The 19,816-nt window shown below is 44.9% G+C and overlaps 1 protein-coding gene across 5 annotated transcripts in view; it reads left to right on the top strand.

Annotated features, from left to right (window-relative positions):
* Nucleotides 1–15,694, top strand: part of SLC43A2 (solute carrier family 43 (amino acid system L transporter), member 2) — a 29,782-nt gene extending 14,088 nt beyond the window's left edge. For 2 of the 5 annotated variants that reach the window (XM_010573615.1, XM_010573616.1), the window contains exons 5-13: nt 2,484–2,576; nt 3,403–3,536; nt 3,974–4,176; nt 4,808–4,951; nt 8,518–8,656; nt 9,092–9,224; nt 10,192–10,265; nt 12,058–12,181; nt 13,044–15,694. In XM_010573615.1, the coding sequence (XP_010571917.1) occupies nt 2,484–2,576; nt 3,403–3,536; nt 3,974–4,176; nt 4,808–4,951; nt 8,518–8,656; nt 9,092–9,224; nt 10,192–10,265; nt 12,058–12,181; nt 13,044–13,205 (1,206 nt within the window). In that variant the 3' untranslated portion in view covers nt 13,206–15,694. Of the gene's footprint in view, nt 1–2,483; nt 2,577–3,402; nt 3,537–3,973; nt 4,177–4,807; nt 4,952–8,517; nt 8,657–9,091; nt 9,225–10,191; nt 10,266–10,816; nt 12,182–13,043 lie in introns of those variants that run through there. The other 3 variants (XR_774754.1, XR_774755.1, XR_774756.1) reach the window with 3 other exon arrangements.
* The last annotated feature ends 4,122 nt before the right edge of the window (nt 15,695–19,816 follow it).

Here is a 19,816-nt window from a genome sequence, read left to right as displayed (position 1 = left end):
TAGTCTCAGATTTCTTTTTCTCCCAAGTGCTCAGTGTTTGCAGTTTCTTCTTTGACTGGGTTGGATAAGACCCTAAATCTCCTATGTCCAACTTTTTTTAATCTGGCTGCTGCTTTGGTGACAAATAGGATTTTAGGAAATCTCTAGCCTTTCTAGGACTTCTGTCCCCATCGAGGCAGAAGCAGAATTGGGTTTTCCTAGACATGACTGCTTGCTTTCAGGCCTGCTCTGTCTCCAGTACCCCTCAGAGCAGGAGGATCCACCTGGGAGTTGCTTGTCTGCTGTATGAAAAAGGCTTTTTGTGATCTCTGGGGCTCTGGGGAAAACCAGCCTGAGCCAAGAAGCAGCTGTGTTTGTGGAGCTCTTGCCCTGCTCTGAGCTCCCCAGCAGGAGCAGCTGTTTGTTGTAATTTCTGGAGATTATTTTAGGTTTGGGGTATTTGACATTAAATGAATGCCCTTCCTGGTGACAGTGACTAGCCTTTTTGCAACCTGCAGATATTGTATTCTGCAGATGCTGTTTTCTGCGGTGTGTATTTAGGCCACAGCTTCCAATAAGAGATTTTTGTGCCTGGTAGCAGACCTTTGGATCCTCTGCCGTTTCCTGTCCGCAGCTCCTGAAAGCAGCCTGTTGGCAGCTCTCCCGCATGCAGGGATCTGGGGATGGGCGTGGGGATCCTCGCTGCAGAGGAGTGCAGCGTTTTCTGCCTCTGCCGTGTGTGTCTGCTCAGGGTTCACCAGCAGCATCAGGCTCAGCACATCATTGCTGCTGTTCCTTGGCTGGGGTTATCTGAGGACCTGGAGACTGCACTGCATAGGAAGCTCTGCAGTGAGACAGAGGGATGATAAACAGCCAGATGGATCCTAGAGTGTTCCTGCACAGGAATACTTCAGTTGTAAACACGCTGGTCCTGCCGTGACACAAGCCAGATTTGCTTGCCTTATATGCTACTCCTGGGAAAGATGGATTTGTTTTTCAGCAGTGGAAGGGGAATGTGATGACAGCATTTGCTTGCTCAGACTCGGTCTAATATTCTCTGAATCATTTTGTTCAGCAGCATCTTTAAACAGATAAAATGCTGGTTAAGCTTTCAGTGCTAGAAGGCACCCGCAGTGTCCTGCTTTGAGGCCCTCTGAGGCTGATGTGGTAGTGATGCCCAAGTGAATCTGGGGAGTAAGTGACCCAAAAAAGGAGGTGGGAGGGAAATCTGTCTGCCTGCAGCAGAATCTCTGCCTGTTGACCCGCTTCAGGAGGTATCGGCTGAGCTTTCTGTAGCCTACAACTTCAAAGCTTCTCCCTGTAATTTCCAGTTTGCAGGCTGTCATTAGTTAGCGATGGAAACTTGTTCACTTCTGGTTGTTTAGAAAAATAGTGAGTTCCTCCTTTCCCAGGAGAATGGGAAGGTCTCGCAGCTCTTTCTGCCTGCTCCACTCTGCTTTTGGGTCCTGAGTGGAAGCAGGGGCTGGAGAGCCAGCCTGGGAGTGCTTTTGCTGTTGAGGTGGCAGAAGTGGCTGCTGTGAGCTGCTTCTAGCTGTCCCTATGGAGAGCTTTGCTTTCCCAACAGATCCTTGCAGAACCAGCCTGGTCTGCTCTTAGCAATGCCATGACACCTGATAGGAGCCCAGGCAGTGAAGTGGGGTGGGTGGCAGGAATAGCTACCCGAGATGCTGTTGCCTGCTTCTTGCTGCAGAGTTCAGCAGCTTCGTAGCTACAGCAGGCAGTAAAGCCTTGGATATCTAGTGTTCGTGATTGCCTTCTTGCATGTAGCTCCAAGATAGTGTGCCTGAGCATCTGAGCCATCCAACTGATGCAGAAATGACCAGCTTTAGCCCCTCTCAGAGAGTGAGTCTCCTTTCACAGAAGTAGCCAGGGAGCTAGCTAGAAATGGAAATGCAAACAGCAACACAGTTCATGTTTGTGGCTGTTCTTTCTTGTTATAACAGGAACTTTCTGGTCTACTGCAAAGATTTGGGTGCTGACCCAAGGTGCATAAACAATCCTGGCAGTTCACAGTGTTGCAGGTGTGTTAAAGACTGTTTAGCAATCACAGCCTGTGTCTAACAACTCTTGACTAAAAAGAGGGTGGTATGTAGAGAAATTGGGCACATATTTTTTTGGAGAGGAAAAGAGATGATGACTACAGACTTGGGGTAAGGAACTCTTAAAGAAAGCACAAGGGCTGGAACAAACGCTCCTGTGCTAAAGGTAACCAATGCAAGGTATGTGGTCAGTCTGGAAAGAAGCAGTGTCACTAAGCACATAAATCTTGGATTGTAGATGTTCCCTGACACTGGAGACACCAATGCAACCTGCAGAGCAATATACTGAAAGAGCTAAGTCATTCTTGAATAAAACTGGCTGCTTCAGATTCTGGTATCCAGGAGTCTTAATCCTAAATGCCAATATCTTCTCAAGAAAGCTTCCTTCCCTTTTCTTCCCTTCCCTTGGCAGCAGCCTGTTTCAACCAATTTTTCTTTCCCCAGCTGCCCAACATGTTTGGTGACCTTCGTTCCACGTTCATTGCTCTGATGATTGGCTCCTATGCTTCCTCTGCTGTGACTTTTCCAGGAATCAAGGTGAGGCCATGGGATCATGACTCATGACTGGTGTTGTGCTGGAGTCTTGCACCATTTAGCAGTAATGTGGAAAGAAAGAGGGACTGTTTGTTAAAGCACTCTTAAGAGATGTGCCTTTGCAAGATTCAGTTCCTGTCTGTTGAAGACTTCCCAAGTGCCTGCCTCAAGAACTCCACAAATACTGCAAAGAGAACAGTCCGTTTGCTAATAGGCAGTAAAATTTTAAAGGTGTCAAGTAAAAGTGAAGAACTGAAGATCTTTTTTTAAAGGAAGGTTGCTTTTTTAAACTCTAAGGAGCATATATATGGATTTTAATACACATGTGTATACTTAATCTGTGTGATTGTCACAGGTGGTTGGCTTTGAACACTGTTCAGAGCTAGCAAACAGCAACGAAGGGATGGTCACTTGGGCTGCCTTGGTAGATCACTTAGTGGTTCTGAACCAGAGATGTTTCATTGCAGAGTTAGCATACGGGGGATATAGTAAAGGTAAGCCAGTCTCAAGTGTGCAGGGAAGTTCCTGCTGGCTTTCCAAGGAGAAGGTCCTAGATGAAAACTTTTGATGGCAGTCATCTGCAATACAGCTGCATGCTTTTCCAGTTGGAGGTCCTGTTGTTGTTGCTATAGCTGCTATTAAAGATGTGCATATACACCTCTTTCTAAGCCTGCCCGTCACAGACTTGTTCCTCATTACCACTTGAGTTGAACCCATTTCAATGTAGCATGTTGTTCTTTCCCACAGCTTCCTCTCAGATCTCATTAAAAGAATATTGAAGTATCCTTCTGCTCTTATAGTCAAAACCATATTCCCTTCTGATTTCCAGGTTATATATGACTTTGGGGTCTCCTTCATCCTTATTCTGCTTGTCTGGGCAAGCTGTGCAGGACTAGTTTTCCTCAATTGTTTCTTCAACTGGCCACTGGAGCCTTTCCCAGGACCAGAAGACATGGACTATTCGTAAGTGTCCACTAGACTGGCCTTGAGGGCTAATCCCATTCTTAATCCTCTAGAAAGTGATGGCACAACTAATTTAGAGGAGAGGACAGGGAACTCCCTTGCATGTTGTCTATGGCTGCCATTTCTTAGGCTGAGGATTTATGTTTGCCGTTAACATTATGTCTTGACTGGTGAACATCTGTGGAAAGTGGAACTTTCCAAAGCATAGGAATTATGAAGGAAAAATGATCTGTCAGTAGTCATAAGTATTTCTATATTGACCTATGCCAAATTGGCCTGGGGGAAGTATCTCTGTGCTCTGGATCCAGACCATTTGTGGCTTTGTAGATGGAAACTAGTGCCTTAGATCCACACATAGCCTTTCTGACTCCTGCAACTTTGCTGCCTCTGATTCCTCACCCTGTCTTGCAGCTCTCATGCTCTTTACTGTCCAACAGGGTGAAAATAAAGTTCAGCTGGCTGGGATTTGACCACAAAATCACTGGGAAACAGTTTTACAAGCAAGTAACAACTGTGGGGCGCCGTCTCAGCGTGGGGAGCTCCATGAAGGGCCCCAAAGAGCCAGCAGCCTTGCAAGAGAACAACAAGCTCTGTCTGTCTACGGTGGACCTAGAAGTGAAGTGCCAACCTGACAACACAGGTGTGGTTCCATGAGTGCCCCAAGGATGCTTGTGCTGGCACAAGGCTGTCAGCCTCTCTGCTCTGCTCCAGACCTGTTTATAAGAGAGATAACGTGATCCATATGTTGCCAGGGCCATGTGCCAGCCACCATTATTTAAATACAAGTTCAGTTATATAAGGAATCCTGTCCTTGCATACTTGCCTAAATACACCATATGGTGTTGCCAGTGGTGGGGACAACAGCATTGGTAACTGGTACGGCTGCAGAAGGGCAGTGCAGTTGGTCACTGCTGTCTCTTAGACTGTTGCCATCATGACCAAGCCTTCCTTACTCAGGCGTTTGGCAAAAGCAAATGGTTTTAAGCTTCTTTTTTGCTCTAATCTACAGAATGAGGTGAGTCTTCCTTCCTTCTCCCTTGCCCCAGCTACTGGTAGCCAAACTCCAAGCATCTATAGCTGTTCATTATGGAAGTTTGTAAGGCACCAGGTAGTCGCTAACTCTGAACTCCTTGGAACTGCCCCTGGCATGCAGTGTTGGAATGACTAGCTAGGAGAAGACCTGCTAACCCAGAGGCAATAGCTCTTCTGAAATTGTACATGTTTATGAAGGTACGTTGCCTTCTTCAGAGACTCTATTATTCCTTCTGCAGCTTCTCCCTCCTTCATGAAGAGCGTCTTCAGTCCTATTTTGTTGCTCAGCCTTATCACCATGTGTGTCACTCAGCTGCGGCTCATCTTCTACATGGGAGCTATGAATACCATGCTTGAGTTTCTGTCTGGAGATGAAGATCAAGGTAGGGTAACCTGAAAACTTTTATCTGCTTCCTTGGAACTGGGACCTGACCCAGACTTGGTCCTTGCAAGAGTCCAGCGAGCCTGATTACTCAGCAGATACTCAGTGTATGGCAATTAGTGGTGTCAGAGTGCGGCTGACAGCTGCTGGGAGGGTCTAGTGAAGGGCTGGACCTAGCCCAGGACAGAGGGGCAGTGAGGTAGACACTTGAATGTCAAGCTAATTTTAGGCTGGTGTCTGTTAAATACTATTCCATGTTATTTCCCCAGATGGGTTGTTGAAAGTAGCCTCTCAGGATGGACTGTGATAATTTTTTTTTTATTGGAAAACCTATTTCATCAGGTGTTTGCTTTGCTTATCCTAAGCAGGCACAAAGTACGGAGCAGCTGACTCTCATGACTAATGGTTGGACTAGGTGTCTCAGCCCAGCAGCCGGGGGTGGGAGAAATGAAGTCATAGCTGTTTTGTGCAGCTTGGTGTGTGCTGGGGAGACTCAGGGGTGCTCACTGCACTGGACTCTTCTGTATTTATAGCTCTGATTCAGTACATGAAGCAAACAGGAAAGAGTACATTAGTTTACTGTTGTTGAAAATACCCAGGATTGCAAAACAAGACTTAGCCTTTTTTTTTTTTTTTTGTCCTTTGTAGTAAGATCCAGTTTGAACTTGTTAAATCTGGATTGCATGAAGCTGATAAATCAAGAGGCACTCCTCTGAAAACAGGAGTGAGCTCTGGGGGAGGGAAGGAAACTCAGGAAACTCCAAGTGCCCTGGCATTCCCTGAATTGCTTTGTTTCTTGAGCCTTTGACAGCCTGCAGCATTCAGCTCTTTATCTCCTGGCTCAAGAGCCAATTTAGACATTAAACAGTAAACAGGACAAACTTCACACTGCCTACCTTTCCCAACACTGCTTAGTTTTTTGCTTACCTTGTAACTCTTTCACGCTGATTTTTTTTTTTTCTTTCTTTCTTTCTTTCTTTTTACCCTGGCTTGCTCTAGTTATTTCTCTTTCATTTTTTCCTCTCCTCCCCTCCTTGGTATTTTAGAATTAATATTAACTATATATGCTGTCAATTCTGTTCAGATCAAGCTCTGAATTAAAAAAGGGATTGTGCCCCTTGGGTGTATTGCATTTTTTTCTGTGCAATCTTTAAGATTTCTTCCCTTTTTCCCCCTCCTCCCCCTGAACATAGCCTGGGCTCCCAGTGCAGTCCGCTGTCTTGGTGTTTCCATGGCATCAGCAAAACAGTGGTATTGTCTAGTCGCAGCAGCGTCAGGCTGCAAGAGCAGTTCCAAGATGTGTGCAGCTCTCTAGAAATGTAATCTGTGCAGATCAGGAGAGGATGGGACGCTGCTCCCTTAGATTCCTTGTTCTTCTTGCAGTTTACTTGAATGTGATTTGTTTAGAGAGCTCCCTCCACCTGCAACTGCTCTCAGGAGCACTGAGCAAGGGAAGAAGAGAGTTAAGTCAATCCTGCAACCGTTACGGTCAAAGAAAACTTAAATATTCCTGGGAGCAGAACAAGAGAGAAGGATGTGGGGAAAATAATTCAGATAGGTAGTAGAGTCTTTAAGTTGCAGTGAGGCACTGTGTCCTTGAAAGTCCTCCTTCCTGTGCAGATTATGGTGACTTAGACCTGTCATGAAACCTAGAGGTGGAAAAAGCAGTCAGCTTGTGGCTAGTTATCTTCTGAAAGCCCCCAAAAGATGGGGGAAAAGCTAAGGAGTTCAGTAGCTCTGTAAATGACTGCATAATTGTGTTGTAGGAAGGCAGGAGAGAGTAGACCAGTTGTGTCTAGAACTTGAAATTTGGCTTCATCTTTCATAAATTGTCACCCTGCTTTCAAATCTGGTAAGACTTGGAGACCTTAAATATAATAAGGGTGGGCTGGAAAACTCAGCTGTATGAGGTACTTGCTCAATATAGTTTCGAGGGAAAGCCATGTTGAACAGTGGATGTAAAGGGTTGTGCCCATGTGTGCACCCTTTGTTTGCTCTACCTAGGCTTCTACTTCTGCTGGTATTTGCTAGGTATTGTTATCTCCCCCCCCCCCCCCAAAAGAATGTTTTTTAAGATGATAGATAAACTGAGGTGGCCCTGTTTTGTAGCAGCTACTGTCTCTCCTTTTCTTCTCTTGCTGACCCCATAAGTTTCATTCCATGCTTCAAGTTGGCTTCTGCTCTTGCTGTTTAGAGCCCAAGATTAAGTGTTCAGAATAGCATGAAGAGGCAAAACATGACAGCGTGGCTTGCTTCTTACCCTCTATTAAAAAATAACCAGACAACAGCAAATCAGCTCCAGGAGTGTTTGTAGAGGGTGATGCCACCTGTCTCTCTTGGTTACAGCAGTTGCTATAATGAGATGGGATGTGGGGCCACTTCAGGGCTTGCCTTTGCGGAGGTAATGGGGGCATGAATGCGAGTTTAGAGGTTGGAAGTTCCTCTTGGTTCCCTTGCCAGCAACCAGAGCCAGGAAAGTATCATCAGGTGCCATGCCTGGGTGCAGCAAGGCAGCCCTGCTGGGATTTGCTGTAACTGTACAGGAGGGAAAGGCTTGTTGGAAATGTCTTTCCATTACCAAGTTGATTTTTGGTATAAATCCTGGCTATACTGCTTTGGCTAGATCTAGAAATGCGTTGGGAGGGACAAACTAAAATTCTTTTTGGTTGTTTTGCTTACAGTGCTGTAACTTGTAAGCGCTCTGTGCTGAGATGAGCAGTTTCAGAATTACATCCTTATTTCAGAGCTGTGGTACACCATGACTCACCAGCCCTTCTGTGTGATGCATACAAATCCATCATGTGTGCTGCACAGAGGAAGTGGAAAAAGGATTGCAGGGTGGGGGAACTGTTCACCAACAGGAGGGGAGAGTTTCTTCTAAGTCTGCTGGCATCAGCTTTCCCTTAGCAAGCCATGTAGACACTTCACCCATCTTTAACACATGGGGAATTTTCAGCACTTTGAGTTTTTAATGATTGCTCTCACATGCTGTGTTTTTTGCTTCCAATCTGCTCTCCCCTCCCCTGCCTCCAAACTTGTCCGTTCAGCACAAAATGGGTTAGTCCTCACCTTCCCAGCCTGGCTTCTCCTTGCTGGAGCTTCCCAGCTGGAGAAGATGTAGCTGCAGCTCCCAGCAAGGCAGGAGAGGAGACGACTAAGGCAGGGTTGGCTGTGCAGGATATATTGTTTGTAAGAACTTTCCCTGTTGATCTGAGCCAGACTAAACTTCATTGGCACCAAGCAGTTGCTGGGTCCCATTTCTGAGCCCTACCTGCTGTTGGGCTGATGTTGCTCAGAGAATATTAGTGCAGGATCAGAATAGTTGAAGCAAGTGTGCCCAGTATGTCCACTCTAATGTCACGCCTCTGGGAGGCTAAATGATGAAGTGAGGCTTTGGTGTCTCAGCTCCTTCAGCCCTGCCTGTTAGCCTGTGAGTATGTGGGGTCTGGGCTCTTAATGAGAGAGGTGATCAATGGCGAGGAACAGTTTCTTTTCTGTCTTTTTTTCTGTTGCTTGCTGTGGTATCACTTGGACTAACAACTTTTTTAATCTTCCCCCCCCCCGCAGTGGCTCTCTACACTTCTATTTTTGGGGTATTGCAACTGCTGTGCTTGCTGACAGCGCCTGTGATCGGGTACATCATGGATTGGCGACTGAAAGAATGCAACGATGGCTCGGAAGAGAATGAGGAGAGCAACGCTGAGCAGTGCGTAGTGTTCGCCACGCGGGACATGCAGCCATGTAGCAGGCCTCTGCTCTGCATAATGTGTTTTGTGATGAAAGACTGAAAAGAATATTGGTTCTTCAGTATAGAAAAGAAAGCCTGAAGGAAGACTTGATAATTGCAGAGGAAAGGACCAAACTATGTTCCATGTCCACTAAGATCAGTCAAGAAGAGCAAATTTAAATTGTAGCAGGGGAGGCTCAGACTTCCCTTCTAGTCTAACAGTTAAGAGTAACAGCACTGAAATAATTGCCCAGATGTTCCTCAGCTTCCACTGATGGAGATCCCACCACTTCCTTAGGCAGACCTCTAGCCAAACTGGTTTAGATAGTTGACGGGATAGGTGGAGAATCTTGCTGTGAGTTCCAGTGGCTGCCGAGAGTGCTTTTTGTAACATAGGTTTTGCTATCCTTCCAGAAGTGACAAGAAAAAGAAAAAGCGTGATCGTCAGATCCAGAAAATCACCAATGCCACCAATGCCTTTGCATTCACAAATGTCCTGCTGGTTGGATTTGGAATCACCTGTCTTATTCCTAATCTACCGTTGCAGGTGAATAGGTCAAATGGGTGGGTGTGCTGGAGGGGCTGGCAACATGGGTCCTGGCAAAATGACAGGCAGGACAGTGCCAGGAGGTCCTGCAAGCCAGCAGAACCAGCTACTGGCAGGAGGGCTTTCTGGCACTGCTGGGAGACTTCTGTACTGCTTTGGGAACCCCAGTCTTAGAGTTGAAACAAATAATTCCATGCAGTTTACATTTCTTGAGAGAACCTAAAGAAGCAGCTGTAGTTAAAATGTCAGGGTTGATCCACAATTTTTTCACACTTAGAAGTTTCTGCAGCTGAGCTGTGTAACAACAAATACTTTTCTACTGAGATCCTCTCAGGAGCGCCTGTGCATTTAACCTGGGCTTGCTTTAAGCTGCCGATGGTCAGAAAATTTGCTGTAAGAAGCATGACACTGATACATACAGCAGGTTATTTCTGTGTCAAATGCTATGCCCAATGGTACCCATGGGATTATAAACCTGTTAAAATATTTATTTTGTGGCACCACCTGTTTTTGGCAGAGGAGTTTAGTGATTTTATGCTATACTTAAACATGCCTTGATGACGTAGGCAAACAGATGTAGTTTGCTCATACTTGCATATTGTCCACAATAACTTGTGGAAAATTAACTAAATTGGCCACAAGTGCAATGAAAAAGCATTGTGTCCCTGGCCACAGGTTGCTGGGGACGTGTCCTTGCAGCAGTGCTATCTACGAATGAGGTAGGTCTTGTGTGTTGTTAACCTCAGGTAGTACTGCATGTTAGTCTTTGCAAAGTACGGAAAAGCAGTGCTTTTAGAGATGAGTACAAATTTCTTCCCTTGTGTTGATCTTTCAGGTTTTGATTCTGGGTTCCTCAAGCCCACCTTTCTAGTGCAAAGGAGAACAGCTTTTAGGAATGGTTCTACGCTGGGGTCTGGCACACCTAGGTGGTATCTAGGACATGACATTTTTCTGCTTCTCTTTCCAGATTCTTTCCTTCATTTTGCACACAATCGTGAGAGGATTCATCCACTCAGCTGTGGGAGGCCTCTATGCAGCTGTGTAAGTCTCTGCTTACCTATAATACATGGCTGGCCAGATAAACTGGTCTGGGTTGATAAGCTGTGCAGGTGAGAAGGGAGATCAGGAAGTGAAGTATTGGTCAGAGGGGAAAAATGATGCAACTTGTTTCCTCAGTCACCACTGGATATGACAGTAGCTGGACTGAGGTCCTAGCTGATGCTTTCCTTGTTTAGAAACAGCTAACCCCTTTGGCATAGCTACTGCAGTGAGACAGGCACAGCTATATATGGGCCTCAGGTGAGACTAGGCTATCGACACTAAGGTTATATAGTAAAACCTCAAGGCTTTTTTGTCTTATAATGACTAGCTACATGCATGTGTCCAGGTAAAACATTAACATAATTGAATACATTGCTACTGGTCTGCTCTGAAATTACATTGGTAAAGCATTGCTCAAGATACCATTAGTGATGTCTACTCCCTTTTCCCAGGACAGATCATCCATCCTGTTTCCAACTTATGAAAATTATCAATAGCTGAATCTAAATAATCTCTTCCTTATTAAGCAATGTTTTTGGTTTTGAAAACAGATCTGCCCCTCTGTCCTGAGCTGTTGGACAGAGGAACAGAAAGAAGCTGTTATCTTTCAGAGAATCGCAGAATCGTTGAGGTGGGAAGGGACCTCTTGAGACCATCTAGCCCAACCCTCCTGCTCAAGCAGGGTCAGCTAGAGCAGGTTTCCCAGGACTGCGTCCGGTTGGGTTTGGAATATCTCCACGGATGGAGACTCCACAACTGCACAGATTCCTTCTGTCAAAAGTTTTGGTCCCAGTGTCTGGGGAATCCAGACTAGAAAACCCATCTAAGACTCTGCTTCAAAAGTACATAAACTTTTGGTTCCCTGGCAGCTAGAAGCAAAAGATTTTTGTCTTGGGCAAGGTAAATGCCTGTTGCTGTACATATCGGCTTGCTTGTAAACTAATCCTGTTTGGCCATTGCAACTCTCTGGAACTTCCTGGAGTGAGGTATTTTTGCTTTGAATGTTTGCTTTGAAATATGCTTTGCTGTTATATTGCTTTTGTCATATTGCTTTGTTTTGCTTTGAATATTTGAAGGTTTTGATCCATTTCTTTCTTTCCAAGCATAGTTTAACCTGACCCTTTTTAAACACTACTCAGTCGTGGAAAGAGAAAGATGTTAGACTGTTCCTGAAATTTATTTTTCCATTAGTAGTATCTGATATTCAGCACTTTCCAGTCAACAGTATTGTTTAGTTTGACATAGGATCAGACTTGTCCTCTAAAAAGGAAAATACATACTAACCTGTTGTGCAGGTTTCACTCACTTCTAAAGGGAGCAAATTGTTATGACCACATGAAAATGATTGCTCAGCCGCAAATGCTGTCATCTGGATAAAGAGGCCCTGCTTTTAACTTGTAAATATCAACACTCTTCTCCCTTTGCAATAGGAACAGTAGTTGTATAAGTGCTTCCACCTGTCTACGGTACAGCTGCAAAACAAAACAAGTACTGGATCTGATACATCCAGAGTTTGAGAGCTCAGGATGAGAATAGTCTGGAGAGGAAGGCTCCAGCCTTGTCACCAGCTGCATTCTGCTCTAGAGAGCACTGTGCACACCACTGGGTATAGCTAAATACTTTATAAAAAGAGGTAGTTACACATAAGTCCAGGAGAGATAAGTTCTTCATACTATGTGCCTGACTTGGGACTGTGCTCTGTTGTGTTAGTCGACTGGGAATGTAAACTGATCTGGGTGATGTGAACAGTCAAGGTGACATATAATAATGCTGTTGCTTTCTCTGTTGACAGATACCCCTCCACGCAATTTGGCAGCTTGACAGGGTTGCAGTCGTTGATCAGTGCCCTTTTCGCCCTTCTGCAGCAGCCTCTTTTTATGGCGTTGACGGGACCTTTGGAAGGAGACCCTCTCTGGGCAAGTTCTTCTCAAATTTAATGTGAAAGCTTGGTGGTTAAGATGATTTTGGCTCATTTCTTTGAAAACAAAAGGACTCCTGTGCATGGACCAAGGTTAAAAACAGCTGGAATTTTACATGTCCCTCAGTCTGCTGTTACCTTGGTGCTGTCCAGGAGACCCTTCCCTATGTGATTAATGATTCCTGGCGAGGGAAAGCCATTAACCCTTATGCTGGTATATGGAAATGGAGGAAGGGAGAAGGCTGCAGGAGTGCTTTCTGCTAACAGTTTGTGTGGTGAGTCAAAATCTGTCAGGTAACAGTGAGTGAATCTGTGTGGACCTCAAAATACAGTAGAAATACTACATTCCCTTGAGAGCTATTAGCTCCAATTACCAGTAAATTTGGGGTTGTTGATGCTAATGTCCGAAAAGCCAAGTGGCTATTGAGGGTAGGGCTAATGTAGTATCTTGATGAGAGTCTGTCTGGGCAGCTCAATAAAATCATGACATGGGTGGTCTTGGGGAGAGTTCTGGTCTCTAGGCTACATGTGCCCACCCCAGCAGCCTGTTGCTCTTCAGTCAGCAAACTTGGTGTAAAAGAACTGCAGCTTAAACAGCCCTGCCTGTTCTGTGGAACAAGACTCCTGCAGCCATGATCCAGAGCGACAAATTCTCGCAGCATTTAGCTTATACATGTGGTGCTCTGGGCACAGGAGTGTAAACAGAAATACAGTGGAGGTTGTTGCCAATACACTGAGCAGGGCGTCTCCTGGTTTGCCTGCAGCTGAGTGACGAGGGCTGGGTTCTGACACTTCAGCATGCGTGACTGGGTTGTCATCTTCTTAGCCTGCCTAATTTTGTTTTGTCTTTCTTTTTGCAGCTGAACGTTGGCTTGCTTGGTGTGAGCCTCCTGGGTTTCTGCCTTCCAATCTACCTGGTCTGCTACAGACGCAGGCTAGAGAGAGAAAAAAAACAGAAGATGGATGATGCCAAACTTTTCTTCAAAATCAATGGCACTCCCAATGAGGAAGCCTTTGTTTAAACTGGTGCTTCAAATACAACCTCCCCTGTACAGGTTCCTACCACATCTGTGGGTTCTACCTGTGGTGTAAGCCAGGCTTTTTCTCTCCTGGCTCTGCCAGTCTTTGCTCCTCACTGGAGTGAGGGCTGGACATCATGACTGAGCTTTCCTCAGATATACAGCAGGAGGAGACTTCCTTCTCCTTACTCCAGAACACGGGACACTTTTCCTTTTTATAAAGGCCATGCAGATATTGTGTCTTAAATTATCCCCTGATCACACTCTCCAGCAGCAGAGTCTCCGCATAGGAGATTGGAGAGAGAAGGAATAGAGGGATGGGGGAAGGGGGAAGAAAGACCATAATTTGAGTTTGCAAATGTAATGTGCTGAAGTCTGTTTTCTCCCCCTCTTCCCCCAACCTTGGCTGACATTGTCTCAGATGGAAGCTGCACTCTCCTCCCTCCCTGTGGCTTCATAATGGTCTTTCTGCTTGATGTGTAGATGGACCTAGTGGTTTTACTGTCTATCCAGACGTATCCCAGACTGTTTCTGAGGCAGGGAAGGGGATTTTATTCCTATGTGTATGAGCACAGCTTCAGTGTATTGCTAAATGTTGGCTGCTAGCACTGACAGCTCCCAAACCTTTTATTACTGCAAATGACACAGACCGTGAGCAATGGATCTGCCTTCCACACTGAAATGAAGAGCCTAGTGGACTGCTTGGTCGTTGACCAAGCCTTCAGAGGCCTGGAATTCCTCTTCTTCCCGGCCTGCAAACCACCTGTATGTGTTTTAAACTGTCTGCAGTCCTGGAACCTTTGAGATAGGAAGTGGATCTTGTTTACCGATGAAGTGCTTTGAGACTTTGCCTTTTGACTCTTCTTCCCTCCGACATGACCCTGGGAGGGGAGCAGCAGCGTGTGTTTAGTAAAGTGGAGAAGCTTCTTCAAGCTGAGTTCTGGGGCTCCAAACACCTTGGTGTTCACATGTCGTGAGCTGACTTGCTGTTGAAAAGAATCAAGGGTGCAGAACACTCCTTTGTGTCTGGTAACTGGATCCTGTGGACATATGGCAGGGTGATGTGGTGATGTAATTTTCCCCTAGCCATAGTTTATTTACATTGTTCTGATAACAGCCCCCAAGCTGCTGAACACCAGGTTACTGTGACTGACCAAAAAGCTGCCGGTTTGGCTGTATTAGGAGCCTTCTATGATGTTGATGCTCTGTCTGGACAGAGTACGTGGCGATTGATTGTATGGTAAAGCTGACTTACAGAGCAATACATGTGGGTAAAGGTGCCCCAGGCCTGTTCACCATGGAGGGACTACAAAGGGAATTCTTAACCTGCTTATTTTTATAGACATCTTATTCCTAAGTCTTGTCTAAAGTCAACTTTTCTGCCCTTAACTTTCTTGTTGAGGTCGGTAGCTCAGCCTCCATAGCCTTGTGACTAGCGTTAACCACTGCGCCATTTGGAGCTGCTCAAAGCAGGACTGTGCAGCTTTGAGGATGAACATCACCAGTGGGTCTGCAGCAGCATGTGTGCTGGGTTGAGCTAGTGGCTGCAGGAAGGTTGGGGGCAGAAATAAAGCAGTTATGAAGACGTAGTGGTGGTGCTTTCTGAACTGCCAGCTGCTGCATTACTGCAAAGCCTGGCGGGGGGTAAGTAATTCATCTTCTTTATGTCTGGTCGGAAAAGTACAAGACTCAATCACTGCCCTGTTAGCTCGAAGCTGGGGATTAGAAACAATAGTGCACTCGGACCTTCCTGTGAGAAATTACCTGGAAATTGGGTGTTAACTTGCTTTACTGATGGCTTGAAGCATGCACATGCTCAGCCCAGCCAGGCCTTCACCTTCCCTAAATAGCAAGCTTGGTGACCTCCTGCACAGAGCCTCGGCAGGACCGCTGGAAGCCTTGCGGAGTCCCTCGCTGGTGGCCTTGCCAGCCCTGGATGACGAGGCAGCTTTGTGGGACAGCAGCGCCATCTCGAGTCACTGCTTCCAGCCAGCCTCCTGCGGACGGTTCAGCTGCCACTCTGCTCCATGGTACCTTTTAGTCTTCAGTCACTCGTTTGGAAATGACTTGCCACTTGAGTATTTTACACATTTGTGGAATTTTTTTAATGTGTTGCCTTTATTAAATGTGTTTGTTCCAAGACAGCTTTACTGCCTGCTGTCAACACTTTACTCTTCTAGAACTTCTCGTCTTTTGTTGGCCTCTAGCTTTGGTGACGATTTAGTGATGTTTCCAGCTTTTGTTTCTTTTGTGTTGAGCAATAATTGAGGGGGCAGAGTTTGAATTCATTTTCCTGTTCACCTGGCATTGTCTCAAGTAAATACATGTTCAGAGACCCACCAGCAGTAGTACAGCTTGCCTAGATTTCCAGAGGGCTTACTGCAGATTTATGCATTTCATATTACTATACTTTCTCCTAAATATTTTGAGAAGATTCCTACTTTTGCTCCGAGGTATTTGTGACATGACAATGACAGATTAATTATCTTTTTTTTTTTCAGTAAGAGCTCAGACAGGTGAGTCTGAGCCACAGTCCTGTCTTAAAATAGAGACAGCTGTTGGAGAGTGTCAGTGTGCTAACTCAGCATTACCTCCACCTCAGTTTCAGAATATTGAATGTGATAGCTTCCACTCTTATGTCACTCAAATTCCTGATATAAATGTCTTTACAAAATGGTGGTATACTGAGTGGCATATTTTCATGAAGTCACAGTGGAGGTGATGCTGCCTTTGAAATATGTGCAGCTAAATTAAACAAAAACCCACCTTTTATTCCTGCTGTCTACCTCCCTACTGCACTTCCCAGTCCTGCCCTTTATTAGGAATACCCTCTAACCCAGTTTCACCTGATAAAGTGGTGGGTGGATATATGTGCTCTGTGTCTCTGCTGATGTGCCATGATGTTTAGAAGCTGCTGGTCAGCTGTGAGGAGTAGAGCTCATGCCTTTGAGTCCCAGTTTCAGGCTCTGTTTGCAGGTTGAGAGTAAGGTGTGCCTTTGGCTTGCAGTCACCAGGACTAGTGGGTATATGATGAAGTTTGAGTTGTTCAGGGTTGAACAGACAAACGGGAGTGCTTTCTCATGCAGTGCAAAGTCAAACTGTGGAATTCATTGCTGCAGAACATAGCAGGGAACCGAAGTATAAATGTTTTTTAAAAAGGGGCTGGTTAAACAATGGTCTGATGCATCCACTAACTCAGGGAGATTTTAAGTTGCTGTAAATAAGAAAGTTATGCCAAGGAAAGATTACTTTTCTACAAGCTCTGTCTCTTCAGAATTGATCAAAGATGGAGGAAATATATTCTGGGCTAGGTAGAAAAACTGACCTGATCTTGTGGGGTTTAATTTACTGACAGTTGTGAACCAAACTAATTTTAAAAGCAGTCTCAAATTCATCTATCAAAACCCCCTGTATCTGCATGCAAGATGTGCAAATACTCTACTGGTTGTGGCATAACTGCTTAAATGCTGCACCTTCTGCAGGGGTGAGCCCCTCAGAGGACGGAGTATTCTGGCTTCAGCCTCTTCTAAATGTTGTCTTGCATGGTGCAGAAACAAACCCTGTTGGGATGGTCCTGTTATGCATGATTGTTCATGGGCAGTTTGCCTTGTTCTTTGATGCTTATGGAAATGTAATTGTGAATTACTTAGATTTGGAGTGGAAAACAGCATTGCTGCTTTCTAGCTAAGTGATGCAGGACCAAGAGAATTCCTGATGTACTCTTCTATGTGCATGAGCCACCTTGTGGAAAAAATTAATGGGCTACCAAAGACTAGAGACCCACATCAATTTAAATCAATAATGTGTTTACCTGTATAGCTCAAATATAGGTCAATGTGTTTAACTACTTCTGTAATTCCTAAATGCTAGAATTTGTAGGGGGGGGTTGTGCCCCGTGTACCCCCTTACCCTCATCCATATGAGAAGTCCAAGGAGGGTGGTCATGGGAAAGACCTCATCTCCTCCACAGAAGCATCCCCAACTGAATGTAATGAAGCAGAAACCTGATCTGTGAGTACTTCCCAGTTTGTAGGAGCCCTCGGAGTCAAGGGTGTTGCTGTGTGAAGGTGATTGCACCTTCTGGAAACACTGCTCCTGGCCTCTACAGACTCTCACGTGCATTTAATATGCATCTGTATTTAAAAAAAAAAAAAAAATTAACAGTGGGGAAGGGAGGGTGACATCTTTTTCCTTTCACTAATCTGTCAGTACCTAAGCCCCATTGACAGTTCTTATAGCACTAATGCAATGATGCTATCAAAAGTAGCAGAGAAAATCTGTGCTGTTTTGCTTAATAGACACTTATAACTTTATTCAGTTACTGTCATAAAGTATCTGGATCCTTGAGATGTCTGTGGAAAAAAAAAAACAAATCTTGCTGAGACTCCCAACTTAACTGCAATGCTGCTACAACGATTGAAATGTTTAACTCCCACACCAAAGCCTGGCCTCTTCGTGCTCTGTCTACAAAGGAAAATTGTAGGATAATGAGATTTTAACTAAGTCAGTAAATCACTAAAATGTTTTAAAATAGGAGATTTTCCTCTTGACAGGCTGATGAATTTGGAAAATATGCCACAAAATCTAAAGCAGATACTGTAGGGTAAAAAGAATGAAATCTTTAAAACTACAACTTTTGTTAGGGTTTTTTTTTTTCTTTTGAGTTTTTTTTTTTCTTTTGAGTCTTTTCTGCATCTGCAGAGCTGTTGGTATTCCCTACTTCCCAGTTTAGACGTGCAACATATTCATAATGGAAACTAGTATTACAGTAGGATTCCTGATGGAAAGGGACTGGTCTTGGGGTTTTTTTTTTCTAAATTAAAACAAAACCAAAAAACTCCAAAACCTCACTTCTGATTGATATTTCACAATGTTATCTTCTCTGGAATAGCTGAAACAATGATGTATTATGTAGATGCATTCTTACATGTTAATTATAAACCCTACAGGTCCTTGTTTTTCTACCTGTGCTGCTCAGCCTGTCTCCCTGCAACCTGTTTTTATCAAGTGTCCTGTGCTCCACGTTGTCATCCTTCCTACTGCTGCTTGTCACTTCCTTGTGCCTGACGCTCTGTCACTTGCTTTTTATTCCTGGGACAATCCCCTTTTTCAGAAAGCCCCCTCTTTTTAACCTGATGGCATTAGCTTCTCCCACCTCCTCCTGTTAACAAAATTTTTTTGTAGCATTTGTCAAAGTTGAACTGTAAGCTCCTGGCAGCAGGCCTGTGTCATCTTTTCTGTGTTTGTAAGGTGTGCGTTCTTGCGATACTATCTAAAAATAAATGTGGTATTAAGTTAATCATTAGTTTTCCTTTTGAGGCTGAACATACTGAAGGTATTGCTTGGTTCCTTGCAAGACTATGTAAGCATGAATGCTTTACACAGTGTCATCTGCCAAAGTGCTTGGCTGCACATTGAATGTTTCCTTGACTCTTTCTTCTCTAAGTTAGGAGCTAACAGCCAGATTTTAATTAATCTCTGAGAAAATTTTGATTTTTTTTTTTTTTTTTTTTAATTTAGACAGCAGGTTGAGAAAGACAGGTCAAGCTCAGTTATACAGGGTGAACTGGTATCAAATAATGAAGGATGAACAACTGTGGCCTTAGGCATGCTACAGAAGAGGTGCAGCGTGTCAATAGGAAAGTTGCACATTGTGGTTATCTGTGCTTGAGCTTGGTGATGCTGAATGTATGGCATTTTATTTTTCCAATCAAATAAAGACAATCCTTGCTCTGTGATTCCAGTGACAAAGTAGTAAAACTAGTGCTCTTTAGCTGTTTTTTTATTGAGTCCAGGTCACATGAAAGGGCTTTTTGCAATTGTCTTCTAATAAGTAGCTGGGGTTATTCTTAATGCCAAGTACAGTTCAGGTGGCTGCTGCTTCTTGGAAGTAGTACTGAAACTGAAAGTGGACTTGAAAATGCTGTAAACCATGACCTGCTGTCAAGGTGGAGCCCCATTCCCAGAAGACACGCTTACCCTACCTGACTGCAGCCTTGATCTATCCCCTAGCTACTTCCGTTAATACTCATGTTGACTGACACAGAATCATTTAGGTTGGAAAAGACCTTTAAGATCATTGAGTCCAACCATCAACCATGCCCACTAAACCATGTCCTGAAGTGCCTTGTCTACGTGCTTTTTGAATACCTCCAGGGATGGTGACTGAACCACTTCCCTGGTCAGCCTGTTCCAATGCCTGACAACCCTTTCAGTAAGGAAATTTTTCTTAATATCCAACCTACACCTTCCCCTGCTGCAACTTGAGGCCATTTCCCCTCGTCCTATCTCCAGCCGCCTGACAGAAGAGACCAGCACCCACCTCACTACACCCTCCTTTCAGGTAGTTGTAGAGAGCGATGAGGTCTTCCCTCAGCCTTTTCTCCAGACTAAATAACCCCAGTTCCCTCAGCCGCTCCTCAGGAAGACTTGTGCTCCAGGCCCCTCACCAACTTTGTTGCCCTCATCAACCCTGCCTCTGCCAGCCCTCGTCCCCACCTTTCAAAAAGAGGGGGGCTTTCAGTCACCGACCAAACGTGCCCCAAACCCCGAGGAGCGAGTGTGTGGGTGTTAGTGCTGAGGAACGTGTCTCCCTCACGCCGGGCTGTGGCGGA

Source organism: Haliaeetus leucocephalus, unplaced genomic scaffold, assembly GCF_000737465.1.
Source record: "Haliaeetus leucocephalus isolate CR32 unplaced genomic scaffold, Haliaeetus_leucocephalus-4.0 Scaffold395, whole genome shotgun sequence".
Classification (NCBI taxonomy): Eukaryota; Metazoa; Chordata; class Aves; order Accipitriformes; family Accipitridae; genus Haliaeetus; species Haliaeetus leucocephalus.
Note: the sequence above shows the minus strand (reverse complement) of the source record. Positions and strands in the feature narration are given on the sequence as shown.